This window comes from Coenobita brevimanus, chromosome 57 (genome assembly GCF_032717465.1).
Source record: "Coenobita brevimanus isolate Jiangsu-jjx chromosome 57, ASM3271746v2, whole genome shotgun sequence".
Taxonomy (NCBI): Eukaryota; Metazoa; Arthropoda; class Malacostraca; order Decapoda; family Coenobitidae; genus Coenobita; species Coenobita brevimanus.
Genome location: NC_137010.1, coordinates 32,746,250 through 32,764,673, shown reverse-complemented (window position 1 = coordinate 32,764,673; position 18,424 = coordinate 32,746,250). Strand labels below are relative to the sequence as shown.

At 39.7% G+C, this 18,424-nt stretch overlaps 1 protein-coding gene across 1 annotated transcript in view; it reads left to right on the top strand.

The window, feature by feature from the left end:
- Positions 1–13,646, top strand: part of LOC145402333 (uncharacterized) — a 23,405-nt gene extending 9,759 nt beyond the window's left edge. The window contains exon 2 of the mRNA XM_080274477.1: positions 10,632–13,646. Coding sequence (XP_080130603.1) covers positions 10,632–10,825 — 194 coding nt within the window. The 3' untranslated portion in view covers positions 10,826–13,646. The remainder of the gene's footprint in view (positions 1–10,631) is intronic.
- The last annotated feature ends 4,778 nt before the right edge of the window (positions 13,647–18,424 follow it).

The following is an 18,424-nucleotide window of genomic DNA, read 5'->3' as shown; positions in this document are numbered from 1 at the left end:
TATACACATTTACAGTTACACTCTTCAGCCAATCATCTGGGACAACACACTCATAAATAATCCTATTTATCAGGTCAGTGACTAAACTCACCCCTATATCACCTGAGGCCTTCAACATTTCGGCAGTCAACCCAGACACACCTGCTGCCTTCCCCAACCTCATCCTGCCTATTGCCTCACTCACAGTAGCAGTATCAATCAAAGGCCAAGGGCCAGACACTGGATAGATATAGATATTTGATTTATTGATATAACTACAGTATATAATATATTGATAATGTCATCGCATAGCCAGAGGTTTGTACTTTCGTCTCTTGTTTAGTTTTTGACTCTAGTTTTTTTTTGGGGGGGGGGGGCAAATATTTGAAAACGGGGCAAAAATCGCTGATTATCTCAGGCTAGGAGTGTAACGGCTGAGCCCCGAGCCCAGGGTTAAGGGGTTAAACATCTTGAATCCAACAACTTAATTAATGATAGACAATATGGTTTTCGCCATGAAAGATCCACCGTTGACATAGTCTTCTGACTCATACCATCCATCAATCAATTGGCCTACATGGAGAAACTCCTGCAGTATCCCTTGATATTTGTAAAGCATTCAACAGAGTATGGCTCCGTTCCCTGGTGTCCAAACTCCTGTGCTGTGGACTAACATCTTTTGTTCCTCTGCTTTCCTGATATCTCAGTGGCAGAAAAGTAAAAGTAGATGATGTATATTCCATTTTCCACCCAGTTAGCTCTGGCGTGCCACAGGGATCAGTTCTGGCACCAACCCTGTTCCTGGTTCATATTAATGATCTCTTATCTGTCACCCACAACCCCATCTATTCATATGCAGATGACTCAATACTTCCCAGGTCATTCACACTCAAACACCCTCTCAACTCAGTACAGCCATCTCCATAAATCAAGACTTATGTGCGATCAGTGAATGGGGACAAAACAACCTTGTCTCTTTTAATGCTAGTAAAACCAAATATTTACAGTTTACTAATAGACAGATATTGCCAGATTGTATATTACCTTCGGTGCTACCCGGTACTAATATTCCCCTCTCCAAAAGTATTGAAATTCTCGGTGTCTCACTTAACAATGCCCTCAGCTGGACCTCCCATGTCAGATCACCTGCTAAAACTACCTCAAAGAAACTTGGATTATTGTACAGAGTCCCCAACTTCTTCACTGACGAGCAGTTAGCTGTAATTTATAAGAGTCATGTGCGCTGTCAGCGTGAGTATTGCTTTCCCTTGTGGAATGGATGTAGATAGGTTGCATTAAAGCAACTAGACAAAATTCAGAACCAAGCTGTTGGAATGATTATTAACCCTGCAATTATAAATAAACTACCTCCTCTACAAGTTAGAAGGAATGTTGCCTCCCTTGCATTATTATACAGTACAATCCCAGTTAACGGGGAAGCCTGGGGAATTTACCTTCCTTGTTACCGATTTTGATAAACATACGTTTTATTTGAGACAGTAGAAGCACATTACCAAATGTTTCTTCCTGATAGTCTGTCTATCTATCTATCTATCTATTGGCACATGCCTCAATCATGTAAGGGGTGGCCACAAACAAATCACCTCCATGTTGTGTCCGATGCCACTTCACTGCCATGCTCTCAGCTCACCCCCCCCCAGTGAAGTGGCATTGGACAGGATGACCTGGAAGCGATCTGTTTGTGGCCACCCCTTATGAAACTGAGGTGTCTGCCAATAGGTAGATAGATAGATTGTCAGGAAGTAGAACTGATTTGGTAAGGTGCTTCTACTGCTTCAATTAACCCTCTCAGGCACAGTCACACGATTCGCGTCCCATGTAGTTTGTTACAAAGAAGCACAGTCATGTGAATCGCGTTCCTAATCAGAAAAAACGCCGTCAAAAGAAAAGTTTTTGGCCGATTTGCATCAAATTTTGGCGCATCCTTGTGTGTGCATCTCTTTTCCGAGGTAAGCATTTGGCAACACTGTGACTGCTCTGATGAGACAATGCATAGCAGAAATATCTCAGTATCTCACAACCAGCTGGGCAGGAGAGTAGCGCAGCTGTCAGCGTCCCTTTAACCCCTCTGTGGCCGAAGGCCCAGAATTTTCCATGCACGCCAGGCCGACGCCGGGGCCATTTTTTGAAGTTTCGAAAATTGATTTTTTTTTTTCTTGCCATATTGAAGAGAAAGTTCAGATGCACCTAACAGTGCAAATCCCAGCTTCCTAGATGCATTCTTTGGCTTGCAATGTAGCGCGGAAGTTGCAGAAAAATCGGCAAGCGATATCCACTGCCCTGGGGTGCTGCCTCAACACAACTGGGCAGGTGTGTTTTTTTTTTTTTTCCTCCCAAAACAATACGAATGGTGCTGAAATGTTGTGCATATATGAGATATGTTGATATCGAATGATTTCAGTACATAATCTGTTAGGAATGGCTGGAAAAAAAAATTTTATGAATACTTTTTCACCTTTTTGATATACAATCTGTTTATGGTAGTTTTGAGTTATTTTACGTTATCGTTGTGCCCATGCTTTGAAAAGGGAGCAAAAGAGTTGAATTTTTGGTCCTAAATGAGAAAACTGCACGTCCTCCAAGGTTAGACTCAGCCACAGGAGAGTAAAGTGGAGGGTCAGATCCGATTAGCAATATGGAGGTTGAGTCGCAACTTTGAGCTCCCACACCACGAGCATGGCTAAAAATAGAATCGTAATGCAGTTTCAGAAGTCTATTACAAATACAGATATAGAGCAGAAATAAGTAAGTTTACAGATGGGGGGAAAATGTATTTTTTCCCTAATGTTCATCTTTCTCTATCATTTTACGTTCATCTTTATCATTTTACCTTGTTATTATTGCAATATATATTGCTGTCTTCTAAACAGGGTGGTTGTATGTGTTTTGCAAGGGAGGAAAAAGATTGTATTTTCTGTCTGGGTCGAGATAATGGGTGTAACTATGTGTTTTTAGGCATGGCCACGAGCGAGAAAATCGTACATCCACTCGTCATGACAGCAGGTGGTGAACTGACAGATGATATGTGAGAGGGTGAAGTCAAGGTCAGTCTCATGTCCCAGATTTTCGTTCACTTTCCGAAGGTTTTCACAGTTTTCTATATAGTTGCACTGCATCAAATGATCTAAACCATTACAACAAACCTGAGCAAATAGGTAAAGATACCAAGACAAAAATATATTTTTCACCTATTATCATGTATTTTTTTGTATGTGCCTGTATTACTTCATAATAGTAAGCAGGTGGTTGTGTGTGTTTTGCAAAAGAGGACAAAGATGATATGTTCTGCCTGGGTTGAGATAGTGGGTGTAGTTGTGCTTGTTTAGGCATGGCTAAGGAGTGAAAAAATCGAAAATCCACTCATCACAGCAGCAGACTTTGAACTGCTTGATGAGGTGTATGGGAGTGTAGTGTAGATCAGTGTGAAGACGTTCAGAACGTTCATTCACTTCCCAAAAATTTTTGCAGTTTTTTATAGGCTAAACGTCATTCGCTGCCGGCGGTCATGGAGGGGTTAAACCCACCATTTTCCCCCTCCCACCCGAGGCAGAAGCCATTATTGAAATACAGTAATCACTCTAATATCCGGACGCCCAATATCCGAACATCCCCACTAACCGAACCTTATCGTCCTGGGATCAAACATTCCCAAAATGGTCCGAAAATCCAAAAAAATTGGGAAAAAAATCGATTTTTTGCCGTCCGTAATTTGAACTTGCCGCGCGCGCCGCGTGAGAGCATTGTTTTGGTTCGTCATTCCTCTGACGTCCGATAGAGCGCCGCTGCATCCTCCCCACTTCCCGCCTGTCTCTCACCGCGACAAGAGTCACTGCTCGACGTGAGTTTGCGGCTGTCTTCAGAGTCTTCTGTAGTCGGTACGCCATCACCACTACCCACCGATGCACCCCTTGGACGCCTGCCAGTGATACTTTCGGGCTCTGACAGTGAATAAACAGCAAGAACTTCTCCACTAGACCACACGGGAATTTTGAGTGTTGTGCAGTGAAAAAAACGGTGTGTTGTGTTAAGGTTTTCAAGTTGGGAGAAAAGACTAAGTAGAAAAGAAATTTAACGTAACTAACCTTCTTTGTTTTGGCTTTGGAAACTTAAAAAACTTGGGAAAAGTTAATGTGCAACACTTAAATTTAATGGAACATTATTTGGACTAAAGTGAACACTGTGAAAAGAACGGACTTCTGTGTGTTAGTGACTAAGTTCAGTGCAAGACTTCAGGAAGAGTGTAGTGCAAGTGCTTCAGGAAATCGTTCTTACTGTCAGAGTCCGAGAGGAGCGGTTATTCATCGAGGTGGCCAGGGACTTGCTGTAAGTAGCCAAAATGTTTCATGTTGTACTATTTTCCATACTATATTTACCAGAATGTTTCATATTGTATTTTTTCCCATACTATACTTACCAGAAAGTGTCATACTGTACTTCTTTCCATACTAAACTTACCTCATGCATGTGCAGTAGAAATGTGTTTTTCAGAGTTCGGTTAGGTTCGGTTAGGTTAGGTTCGGTTAGAGTCCATAAGTACCAGAATGTTTATTAATGTATGAACATACTTCTAAACCCACATTTTATGTGTCTATTGCATTTATTTCAGTCATTTATGTGCCTTATTGGTGTGATTTGGGTGTTAAATAGGTGCTATGCATGTCCGGAGGGAGTTGTATAGGTGTTTCTCTGTGTTAGGGTCCGTAAGTACAAGTCCATAAGCTGGGGCCCAATATCCGGACAAAACCAATATCCGAACCTACCGATGGCTCTATTGATCCGGATATTGGAGTGATTACTGTATTGTGATTGTACAGTGTTTTTGACTATAATGTGAAGTGATTGTGTCTATGGAACATAGATATATTGTCTGTAAATCATTGGGGCCCGTTATCAGCCGTTAAGCCTACAGGCAGGAGTGTGGTTTGTTATAACAGGGTTTCCACTGTGCTTCACCCTGCCCATAAATTATGTGAGTATTTTACCTTTATATAGTGAAGCCAATACTTATATTTGTGAAACATAGAGCGCCTGGATTGGTGAAATAACTGACCTACCATAGCAGGCATTATGCACGCCATAGAGATATGCAACAGTTGCTAAGGAAACAGGCGGTCACGTATGCCATAGAGTCGGGAATAATTGACGAGGTTGGGATGGAATCATGTGATAGTGTTTCATATTGCATATGGTTTAGTGTGAAGTATACATATAAAATAGTGCAGCGAGTATTCACAGAGAAATATTTCATGCATTGACTGACTTAGCTAAAACATAGCGCAAGTGTCAGAGACAAGAAATATGCCACAACCACATATATATACGTATAACATGCAGCGAATGTTTGTGGAGAAATCTATTGTGTGCATTGCATGTGTTTTAGGCATATGTATCGCAAGGAGAGAAGAAAATACGCCACAGCCACAGACACACATGCACACACACTCACCCACACCCACCCACATATACACACACACACATACACACACACACACATGCACACACTCACACACTACATAACTCCTCATCTTCAAGCTACTGCCAGCGTCTCAAAACCTCTGGAGGAAGTGAGTTATCCGTATTTTGTTGATTTGTATATTGACCTTAGTACTTGGATGGGTGACCGCCTGGGAACACCAGATGCTGTTGGCATCCCTACGTGTCATGTGGGGTTGGTGGAGGATTAGTGTCCCTCCCTGTAAAACCATTAACTCTAAGCCTTGGCCACCCCGTTTGGGATACATGGCGTCTGGCAATGAATGAATGAATATTTTTTATACAGATAAATAATGTTTTTTACATACACACATATGAGATGGAAGAAAGTTCAGCTTCAGTATCAGAACCTAACAAAAAGACTAGTGGTCATGTCGAGTTTCTGACAGCACTATCAAAAACCTTATTATATTTTACGTGTATACTTTGAATAAAAAAATAAATCGATAAAACATAACGAGGGAAAATATATAGCCGTGGGTGAGGCAGGGAAAGAATGTTTTTTATCTCGCGTGCGGGTGAGGAGGAGTATTCTACGTTTGTCGTCCAATTACTCCAAAACTATTGGATGTATTGATTTCCCGTAAGAACCATGATAAAGAGCAGTAAATTCTACGTATATTCATTTGCAGAATATAAGCCTTTGGGAGCATTTTCTGTTGGAAAAGTTGGGGGAACAGACTGTTTTGGTAAAGTCAAAAGTGCTCGGAGGAGTAATTTCACTTTGTCGGCCAATTACTCAAAAACTATTGGACGTATTGATTTCCTGTAAGAACCATGATAAAGAGCAGTAAATTCTACGTATGTACAAGACATAACAATGTAATATCTATGATAAGAATTCGTTGTTAAGTAGGCAGGAATACTGTATTGTGTAGCTATGCGCACATCACGAAAGTGACGTACCGACGTGAGTTCCCAGTCATTTTTGGCAATTTACTCGAAAACTATGAGGCGTATCAAAACTGTTTTTAGGTCATTAAAAAGCTTGTGAAAATCTGCATAATATTATGCAATAAAAACATAACATGTGTGAGAAAAGTGCAGAATTAGAGCTCCTTGAATTTTTTCAAAAATGGCTTTCAGTTTTTGGCTATTTTCTCGAAAACTACAAATTGTATCACAACCAGATTTTTCTCTATAGAAAGCTGATGAAATTCTCTATCAAAACTTCTAATAACATTTTCCTGCATGATGGAAAACATTTGAATGGTGATGTTGGGAAGTGAACGTGACATAGCAAAATGTTTATTTCCTTCCGCCTAATGTTGTTTTATTCGTGTTTTCCGTTTTTTTTTTTTTGTGCTAATCAGCTAGAACAAACATCAACGAATAAGGTGACATAGGTTTCATGGCAGTATATTGATGTTTGGGTGGCAAAAGTAAGGAGAGAATACGTGTTATTTGCCGCCCGCAGGCAGCTGGGCTGGGCGGCCTCGCAGAAAAAATTGTGCACCAGAAAACTTACTGAAACTTATCATGCTTGAGAGGGTTAAAGCGTATGTTTACCAAAATTGGTAACCGGGAAGGTAAATTCCCCAAGCTTCCCGGTTAACTGGGATTGATAGTCTGTTATAGTCTGATAGTCAGTTATATTTTTCTGATTATTTATTGGTTGGTAAATAAATGTTTCATTTGAAATCTGTTTCCCTGTTGTTTATAGCCATGTTTTGCTGTTTCAGCTTGTTTGATTTGTCAGCATAGTGGTGGAAGGGACTGTCCTACCCTAAGTGTTTAATTAAACCTAACCTAACCTAGCCTAACTGCACTTAATATTTTAATCTAACTTAACCTAGCCTGGCATCCAGTTGGGAAGTTGGGTATTGAAATCCAGCTTTCAGCACGTTGAGGAAAATTCTTCCATTACATCAGAAACAAACAGTTGTAGATACGGCTTAAGGGATGTTATGACAATAAGTGGGAAATTTTTCAGTAGGAAACGGAAATTTACCACCCTCAATACAGTCAGAAAAATACAGAAAACAAACTAGAGGAATATGAATTAAATTGGTAAGGCCCTTTTACTATGTCAAGTAAAGTGTACATTTACCCCAATTTTTCCTGGATATCTGATTTATACTCTTGTACATAGGCTATATCGTTGCAGTAGCTTTATACAATATCACTCATATCCATGGCCATACTAACATTTTCCACTTGAAACAACCTCTTAAACACACCCCACATATGTAACACATGTGATTGCAGTGTCTTGCAGTAGTGCAAAATGCACATTGTAAGTCCATTTTTGTAAATATCATTATTTTATTCATCACACAGAAAGATAAAATAATGATTTAAATCTTGGGCATTAATGATGAACTAGTGTTTCAGAAAGAAGTGTTGTTCAGTAGAATTATCACGAAATTTGGGCATTATTGGTGAATGGGGAGTTGGTGGCTGAATCTGTAGAGAGTTGGCCTGCAGGCTTAATGGACCCAGGTTCAAATCCCTCCTGGGCCAGGGAACAGTTTAAGGATTCGAATTACATTAAAGTAGTACTGATCTACCAGAAGACCTGCTGACATGTCGTAAAAATACCCCCGCTGATACCAATACACGAGTCCTGTATGAGACAGCCGAAGCATGTATTCAGTGTGGACCGTGGGTGTTGGTGCCGAAGTGGTGATGTGTGGAGGTGTATGGATGGAGGACTACTGGGCTTTGGTAATAGGCTGCAAAGCCTATGCCCAGAGTCGGACACAAAAAAAAAATATATAGTATTTGGAAAAAAGTGTTACACAGCAGAATTATCAAGACTTCCTTGCTCACAGCTGTGTATATGGCCGTGGCCTGCCAATTTATTCTTCACCTCACTGCCATACTCCATCCCTCACTCGCCACTCAGCTGTTTTGCAGACAATACAATACATACATAGGAATTGCGAGTAGTGGTAAGGGTGGATGGTGAACTGAATGAATGGAAGGCAGATTGATTGTGTGTGTGGATGAAAGAATGAGAAGGTATTTAGTAGATGCAAGAGCATACAGAGGTTGAGGGAGTGGACTTTCTGACCATCACTTGGTGGTGGTGAAAGTCAAGGTACAAATGCAATGGATGAACAGAAGTTGGGAATGAGAGGAGGAAGTAGTCCATACAAGGAGGGTAGAAAGGTTACAAGAGGATGGAAAAAAGACAGAATATAAGAGAGAAGTGGAGAGCAATTGGGTAAATATGATTTGGAGTAGAGGGAAGGTGGAAGGTGTGTGCAAGATATTCACAGAAGAAATTTGTACAGCATGTGAAGTGGTGTGTGTGGTGTATCTACATCCATCCATCCATCATCCAATCCTATGTCACCCCATGAGGGACGTAGGAACCAGGGGCTAGGCATGTTGGTCCTGACATATGAGATGAGAATGACCAGCCTCACTCATCCCAGAGTGGCATTGTGTGAGCAATATACCCCAGCCACCCCTTGGATATAAACCTGCACAGCCTGAATCCGATTGGAGGGCCTTAATTACCCACTAAAACACCAGGTGCCGTAATTTAGTTTTATGGTTACCACCCAGCATAGTAAATGGTTTCCGGGTGTACGGGAACCATTTGACCTGTCACTCAGCGTAGAGTTATGCATAGGCTGAAGGAAGAGGAAAGAATGAAGGAAAGAAGGACAGAAGAGGGAGTGTAAAGTCACCCATAGTTAGAAGAAAGAGGAAAGAGTGAAGGAAAGAAAGACAAAAGAGGAAGGATGGAGGAGAGGAAAGGGCAGCACTACATTAAGTGAGTGGATAGTGAGTGCCCCCACCTACCATCACATAATATATATATACAGTATATATATATATATATATATATATATATATATATAAGGTATATATATACACATACATACTTACGTTATTAAGAATATATGGAGTAAATGGGAAGTTGTTGAATGCTGTGAAGAGTATGTATGAGGGTGCTAAGGCTGCAGTGCTTGTGAATAGTGAACTGAGTGAATTTTTCTGTCTGAATGTTGGATTGAAACAGGGATGTGTCATGTCTTAATGGTTGTTCATTCTGTATATAGATGGGGTTTTAAAAGGGATACAAGGTAGGGCAGTGGATGTTGGAGCGGCCCTAATGAGAGAGGGCAGTGTTTGGAAACTCCCTATACTGTTGTTTGCAGATGACACTCTATTGTTAAGTGAAGGTGAAAGAGAACTGCAAGGCTTGGTGAATGAGTTTGGGAGTGTGTGCAAGAAACAGTATCTAAATGTGAATGTAGGAGAGAGTAAAGTTATGGACTTCAACAGAAATGAAGTCTCTGAATGTTCAGTGAGGTTGGATGATGAGCAAATGGAAAATGTGAGGAAATTTAAGTACAGTACTTGGGTAGTGTGATGAGTAAGGATGGAAATTTGGAGGATGAAGTGCTTGAAATGGTACAACAAGGAAGAAAGGTTGCTAGTTCTTTGAAAGTAACGATAAAAAATAGGGATGCGAGCATGGAAGTTAAAATGTCGCTGCATGATAGTATTGTGAAACTTGGACCTTGTTGAAAGGACACAAGTCAAGAGTGAGAGCAGTGGAAATGAGTTATTTGAGAGGAGCATGTGTAGTTACATGGAGAGACAGACTGACAAATGAGGAATTGAAGAAGCATTGTGGTGTGGATGTGGATGTGACAAAAAGCGTTAAGAGATATACATCGAGGTTTTTTGGCCATAAGGACAGGATGGAGAGCTAGAGACTAACAGGGAGAATGTATGTGAATGAGGTGGAGAGGGGCAGGTCAAGGATGAAATGAAGGGATGGAGTGGAAAGGTATATAAGCTAGGGCAAGGGCAATAAAATGGCATGGGACAGGGCAACAGGGAGGCAGTTTGTTTCTGGCCACCACTTGTGGGATTAAGGTGTCCTGCAATAGTTAGATAGTCTAATGCTCTGATCCTTTGTGATCTACCGGGTTAATGCATCATTTGGGATGAAGGCCAAATATTTTATGCAGTGGTATGACAATCCAAGAGGTGGCTGGAGATTACAGTATATAATCATGTACAGCAGTGCCATGAGAGGGGTAGGCTGGTCATGTACCCTTATATGCTTAGAGTGGATAGCCTAGCCTTGGACTTGTAAACCTCATATGGGGTAATATGTGCTGGTTGTCTCTGTGTTTATGTTGTCTTACCAGTGCATTATTCACCCTCAGAATTTATGAAGCTCAACGCAGAACTGGATGCCCTACACAGCGCCCTTGACTCCTTGGAACAGCGCAATGATTCCATTTGTGACCGACTTAGGAAGATATTGGCTGAGAACCAGGCAATGCGGCAAGAAATGGAGGGCAGAAAGGAGGAGAGTTGTAGGGAGTCCGGTCAAGAGGGTGAAGAGCAGAGACAATGAGAGGTGAGAAAGGAAAAACAAGAGAAGCACGTGTCAGTGCAAAAATGAATAATGAATGAGGCAGAGGAATGTGCTGGCCCATTCACAAGCTAAAAATGAATCAGATTATTGAGGAATACAATCACAAAATTGTCTCTAGTATACATATAAACCTTTAAAAATGGTATGCTAAGAATATTAAAATGAAGAATATGATTTGATATGAGGGAAGGACACTGACAAAGCTAAGATCAAAAGGCACCACAAAATGACAGAAATAGTTACAAATGAATACTAGAATATAAACATTATGAAAAGCCAATAATACATTAGAAATACAGTACTTGCATGACAGAGCTGCTGTGGCTCATGGTTTACATCTTGCATTGCAAAGCCCTGAATCTAAGGTTCAATTTCCACCCACGGTGGACATTTAAATTGGGTACAGGTAGTACTGTATGTTCTTTCATGTACTTGCTTTTGTTCACACACCCAGTTATACCAATGATACATACAGTCTTGACACATAAACATGCATATACAGACATACAGCATTCTTCATACAGACACCTCATCTTCATTTTTACTTTGCCACTGTTGGGAAGGGTTAATGCTGGCTATCAGTGTCTCCCAAGAAGAAGTATCTTGCAGTGGACCTAATATGAACTGATACTGATGCAGGTACTGTACAGAATATTAAAACATTAAGTGACAAAAAGAGCGAACGCTACATTTAATGATTCGAACACATACGTAGCATGGGAAAACCTCAGGCAACTGTAAGACTTCACAGTGAAATGAATCAGTCTAAAAATGCCCATTACCAGCACATATAATCCACTTTGCCATCACTGTAATGCTGCCAGTTACACCACAACATACCTCATGCACTTCATTCTCACAACACAGACAGTGTCCTTCTGCACAGCCTCAAGAGAGATCTCAGTGAGTGCCCAGGTGAAGTGGCTGATTTTCTTTAGTCCACCAGGTTCTTGTCCAGATGACCTTGGAGCAACAACAACAGCAAAGTATTGTACTCAAAATACCGTATTCCTTAATCCAAGGTAAATTTTTAAAACCAGATTAGAAAACGTGTTAGTTATGTTTTAAAATTTATATTATTATATAGTAAAGTATTAATACAGAGGTTGCTTAAAGAGCACAGTATGTTGAGAAGTCTTGTACTGTATCATTAAGCAGAAAGGTGTTCATAATTCAGGTATAGTAGTTGATTCAGTATTTCCATTAAATTACAGTCTGAAGTGCTTTACTGAAAAAAAAAGAGTTATAGAAAATTAATGCAAGATTCAGTCAGTAAGACAAGCCTGAATGAATAAGATACAGAAGAATGTAAGTGTTATGTAGTACTGTGTGCAACAAAACAAAGCACTCAAACAAATGAAAGTACAGTAGTACAGTCGTTAGCTGGGGTTCCATTTCTTTTGTCTTTCTTAACCTTCTTATTTAACAAAGCAGCTAGTGATATTATTTCTTACAAGCCTTACAAGCATAGTCATCTAAGAACCCCAAGCACTTGTTTACTAATCACTGATATAGCTGACTTACTCTTCAGTCATGCCATCTAACACTAAACTTTCAACCCACCCCAACCCAATCTCTCTTGCTCCTTCAGCAGTGAATGTTCCAAAGATGCAGATATCAGATTGTCACGTGTCAGAGTAACACCGAGTATTTACAGCATTTAGTAAAAATGAATGAAAAACTGGTAGAGGTACTGTATATTAAAATTTTCTTGTAGTAAGTAGCCCTCTTCATTAGAGATTTCTCACCCAAGCTGAAGAAAATGATTTGACATTAACAGAAGTACTGTATGGTGAAAAAGACAGTCTCTGACTGAAGGGATGAGTGAAGATTCCTTCTTACTGGTTCATTTAGAAAGGTCTCTCCTTAGCTGAATAACTAGTTTGGCATTAGCAAGAAAATATACAAAAATACACGGTATATCAGGGATTGCATCGCCAATGCCACAAATTGTGATAAAAAAATCGTTTTAGGTGATAATTTGTAGAACTTGTAAACCTGAAAGTAGAAAATAATATTGTATACTGCAATTTGAAATAGAATGAAAAGAAGAATTGAAAATAGAAAAAGTAGAGTTTATTTTGCAAATATAATTAAACAACTATTGCATGTTTTTATGTGAATTAATTGGAAATCAAACAACTGGTTTGTTGTGCAGGTATAGAATCTTTTGGAAAAATTGACTACACTTGTTTTAAGGCCAGGGCTAACCCTGGTATATGTTCTGAATTTCTGGGCTGTTACTGTTTACCTGTATAATATCATAAATGAAAACACTTGGAGGTAGCCATTGCAGTTATTTGAGATTATGTTTTCTTTAAGTAGTTTATAGATGTATACTCCATTAACTATTTCTGTATAAGTGTTATTATTATCATTACTGTATTATTATATTTTTTATTATAATTATTGTTATTATTATTATTATTATTATTGCCATTATGGTTTTATAGTTAATTGTTTTGATAAATATTCATAGTCATAATTCGTGGAATATATATATATATATATATATTTTTTGAGTTGTCTGTTGTTGATACAGTATTGTTTATCCAGTTTATGAATATGTACATCATTGCAAAAGCAAATTGATAATGTCAGTAGCCTTTTAGACATCATTGTCATATAGCATTAGCTGTCTTATGCAGCAGTATTATATCCTAATTAATTTCACTCTGAGTATTTTGATTATACTTTCTTGTGCTTTTGATTTCCCTGTTCCTGTCCTTTTGTTTTGCACAACTCAGTTTTAGCATAAAATACAGTAGTGTAATGGAAAATAGGAGTATGATATTGATACATAAATACCTGATATATGCAGAGAGCAAATTAATTGTTCCCCATCGAGTCAATACTGTGCTGTACCCCGCAGCCCAGTAACTCTCTTGTATGTTAAAGAGATTAATCTGGTGTTTGTCACAGCCATACTAAGCATGATTTTGGGCTCAGAGGGTTAAAATTTAATACTAATTGATGTATATAGAGTTCATGCTTGAAAGTACCATAATGTTCACCATCCACTCACTCGATGTGCTTCTCATGGGTGCCTGTCTTTTCCTCTCTTCCTTTCATCTTTGCTTCCATCCTCTTCTGTTTTTCTTTCCTTCATTCTTACCTCTTCCTTCTGTCTATGGGTAACTCTGCACTTAGTGACAAACTGAATGGTTTCATGTGCACCAGGAAACCATTTACTACAGTGGGTGGTAACCATATAACCAGATTAAGGCAACTGGTGGTTTAGTGGGTAATTAGGGCGCTCCAATCGGATTGAGCCAGTGCAGGTGTATATCCAAGGGGTGGTTGGGGTTTCTTGCTCACATAATACCACTCAGGGATGAGTGAGACTGGTCACTCTCATTTTAAATGTCAGGACCAACTTGCTTAGCCTCAGGCTTCTACGTTCCTCATGGGGCAACACTGGATTAGATGATGATGATAATGGTGATGTACTACATGATGAAGTATGTCCATTTTCTTTCTTCCTTCTTTCTTTTCCATATTTTTGTATACAGTATAAGAATTATGATACCTGTAATCAGAAGTTCAGTATTTTGTTAAAAATTAGTTCACACTTTGTTCTGAGGAGTTGGGATGACAGTTTTTGTCAGCAGTTGACATCAAGCACCATTGAGACCTCCCTGCAAACCCCCATTATGGTTTAGTCTCCTTACCCTTTCTCCTACATTGCATACTTCACTTCTAGCCTGCCACCTTTCACCTCACAGTTACTTTCCTTTCCATTATTTTAATTTGTAATTATATTTTATCTTCCATCCTCCAACCCTTCATTATCTTTTCTACTGTGCATAATTCACACTCTTATCATCATTCTCCATCTTTCACATTTCTTCCAGCTGGAATTTCCTCCATCTCTCTTCCATGCCTCCATGTTTCTTCTCTCCCTCCCTCTCTTCTACATTCTCCCCTTCCACAGAGTTGCCTTCCTTCCCTCTCATCTGCATTCTGTCTTTACTTTCTTCATCCTTGTTGTATCATTCTTTCATTACTTTTCTGCACTCTATATCCTAACCTTCATACTTTTCATATACGAGCTCTTTACCATCATTCATGCATTCATTCAGTTCGCTGTCCCTCTCTACCCTTTTAGTGCTTGCTTTGTTTGGTTGTATTTGTTTCTTTATCTATCTTAATTTGAACTAATGTATTGAATCAACTGTTGTCTGGTACCTCTGTTTGATGTTGGCAATTAACTTTGTGGGAATGTACTATTTACAGTGTGTATTTACTGTAGTGTGTAGATGGCTAGATGGATGATATGATAGCTTCAACCATACTCACATTAACCCCCGCTGCGCTCATCACCTCATATCAGGCAATATGCAGGCCACCCCTGGCCAAGCTGATTGCCTCATATGAGGCGATGATTCTCAGCGCCATAATTTCAGACACGAGGAAGCGTCAGTGGTTTCTTTGGGAATGTTGAGTCTCCTTCTACAGCATCAGAGCTGCTGCAAAACCCTGCCATGTTGAAGTTGCCAAATACAGCATATTTAGTAATTCAATTCTTGTTTGTAGCCCAGGAATGGAGGATTCACACCTGTCAACTTCCCATGGTGCTGGCGACTTATCGCCACTCTCACACCCACCCAAGAGGCGTAAGTTACAAAAAGATGAGAGTGGTGAAGAGTTCGAGCTCAGAAACACTTGATCTGATGACAAAAAATCAACTTGGTATTAACATAAAAAATCCTAAAAAATGACTCAGGGAAGGTAATCGGGTTAATGAGAATTAGCGCGGCAGGGTTAATACAGTAGTACATTACAGTACATTCCATTTACAGGAAAAACTTTAATTATTTGGACTTGTTTGGATGAAAGTTATCAGTGTTAACCTGTAATGATGAATACAGATGATTGTTTTAGTGCATTTCCCAGGGGCATACTGTATACAGTACAAAATTATTTCATAATTTTCATCATCTGTATCTCTCGAAGAAGTGGAGATGGGTACTGAGATTCACTGCCACCCTGCTTCTCTGTCTCATCTTTCAAAGTTCAGCATCTCCCCATCTTGGTTTCCCCTTTAAGAAGAGCAGTAACGTGAAATATTTTTGCTCCATATTTGTGACAAAAATTTCAAATACTTTACTTATTATTTATTTATTTACTTATTTTTTGTGTGTATGTTGTATGTTTGAGTACCACTTTATATTGCCATGAGCATTTAGTGGAAGATATGTTCACTTATTAGCCTAGATTAAGATTATAATATGGACTAAAACCATGGTTATTGTTCCTCAGTACAATCAATCCTCAGTTTACGTGCATAAAATGTTGACCAAGTTCTCAACATTACAATGGAAGCTGCATAAGTGGTTTCCTTCAACCCATTATGCTTAAGCTAATGTGTTAACACAGTCTGTAGCCTGACTGCCACTTTCCCACTAAAATCCATAATTGACCTCAACTTAATTACTGATATACATTCTAAGGAATTTCGCTGCTGCACGTAGGCAAAACAGACAATTGACCATGTGTAATGAATGCAAGAGCATGTAGAGGTTGGGTGAGTGGACTTTCTGAACACCACTTGGTGAAAGTCAAAGTTCAAATGAAATTGAGAAATAGAGGAAGGGAAGGACAGGAGGAAGTAGTTCATACAAGGAGGGTAGAAAGGTTGCAGGAGGATGGAAAAAAGGCAGAATACAAGAGAGAAATGGAGGAGCAATTAGGTAAATATGATTTGGAGCAGATGGGGGATGTGGAAGGTGTGTGCAAGATATTCATGGAAGAAATCTGTGCAGCATGTGAGGTGGTGTGTTGAGTGAAGAGAAGATGAAAGGGGGTGCAGGGAACAGCATGATGGAATGAAGAGGTGAGGAAGGCTGTGGCACAAAAGAAGAATGCATATAGTGGGTGGATGAGACTTTGAGGAATTTGAGAGATGGAAGAGAGAGTTATGTGTAGAGGGGAAGAGAGAGATGAAAAAATATATGAAGAGAGAGGATGAGGAATTTGGAAGGAATTTGAGTGTAAAGTGGTGGGAATTTAAAAAAATGTTCTGGAAAGAGGTAAAGAGAGTTAGACAGGGTGATAAAGAATTTAGTCGGGGAGTAAAAGATAAAAATGGTAGATTGCTAGTGGAGAAGGGAGAAAAAGTGAGCAGATGGAGAGAACACTTGAAGGATCTTGAACACAGAGAATGAAGGCAATGCAAGAATAAGTGGCTGGGGAATGGCTGGGAGAACGAGAGATGTGAGAAGAGAGGAAGAAATCAGTAGGATGGAAGTTGTGGAAGCAATGAAGAAAGTCACAATGGGGAAAACCCCAGGAATTGATGGAGTGTGTGGTGCAATGCTGAAGCATGGGGGAGAGATAGTAGTGGAATGGATGTGGAAGATGTGCGGATTGGCCTGGGAGAAAGGTAGAGTCCAGTAGGATTGGAAGTCAGGTATAATTATTCCCATGTACAAAGGAAATAGGGAAAAAGAAGTGTATGGTAATCGTAGGGACATTTGTCCTCTTAGTGTGATAGGAAAAGTATATGATAGGATACTTATTGACAGAGGTAGGGAAATAACAGAGGAATTAGTTGGAGAAGAATAGGGAGGTTTTAGGAAGGGAAGAGGTTGTGTAGATCAGATATTCATTCTTAGGTCTTTAGTGGAAAAGTTTCTAGAGATGAGAAAGAAGTTGTATGCGGCCTTCATGGATTTGGAGAAAGCATATGACAGGGTGAAAAGGATTGTGGAAAGTATTAAGAATGTATGGAGTAAATGGGAAGTTGTTGAATGCCATGAAGAGTATGTATGAGGGTGCTAAAGTTGCAGTGCTTGTGCACAGTGGACTGAGTGAATTTTCTATTAGAAGGTTGTATTGAAACAGTGATGTGTCATGTCTCCATGGTTGTTCAATCTGTATATGGATGGGGTTATAAAAGAGATGCAAAGTAGGACAGTGGATGTTGGAGTGGCCCTAATGAGAGAGGGCAGTGTTTGGAAACTCCCTGTACAGCTGTTTGCAGATGATACTGTGTTATTAAGTGAAGACGAAGGGGAGCTGCAAGGCTTGGTGAATGAGTTTGGGAGTGTGTAGGAAATGGAATGTAAAGGTGAATGTAGGGAAGAGTAAAGTTATGATCTTCGAGAGAAATGAAGTCCCTGAATGTACCTTGAGGTTGGATGAGGAGGAAATGGAATATGTGAGTGCATTTAAGTACTTGGGTAGTGTGATGAGTAAGAATGGAAGTTTAGAGGATGAAGTGCTTGAAAGAGTACAACAAAGAAGAAAAGTTGCTTGTTCTTTGAAAGGAGTGATAAGGAACAGGGAAGTGAGCATGGAAGTAAAAAAGTTACTGCATGACAGTATTGTGATGCCAACTCTAACATATGGAAGTGAAGCTTGGACCTTGTTAGAAGGACACAAGTCAAGAGTGAGAGCAGTGGAAATTAGTTAAATTAGAGGAGCATGTGGAGTCACATGGAGAGAGAGACTGGCAAATGAGGACGTGAAGGAGCATTGTGGTGTGGATGTGGTTGTGATATAAAGTGTTTGGAGAAATATATTGAGATGGTTTGGCCATTTGGAGAGGATGGAGAATGAGAGACTGATGAGGAG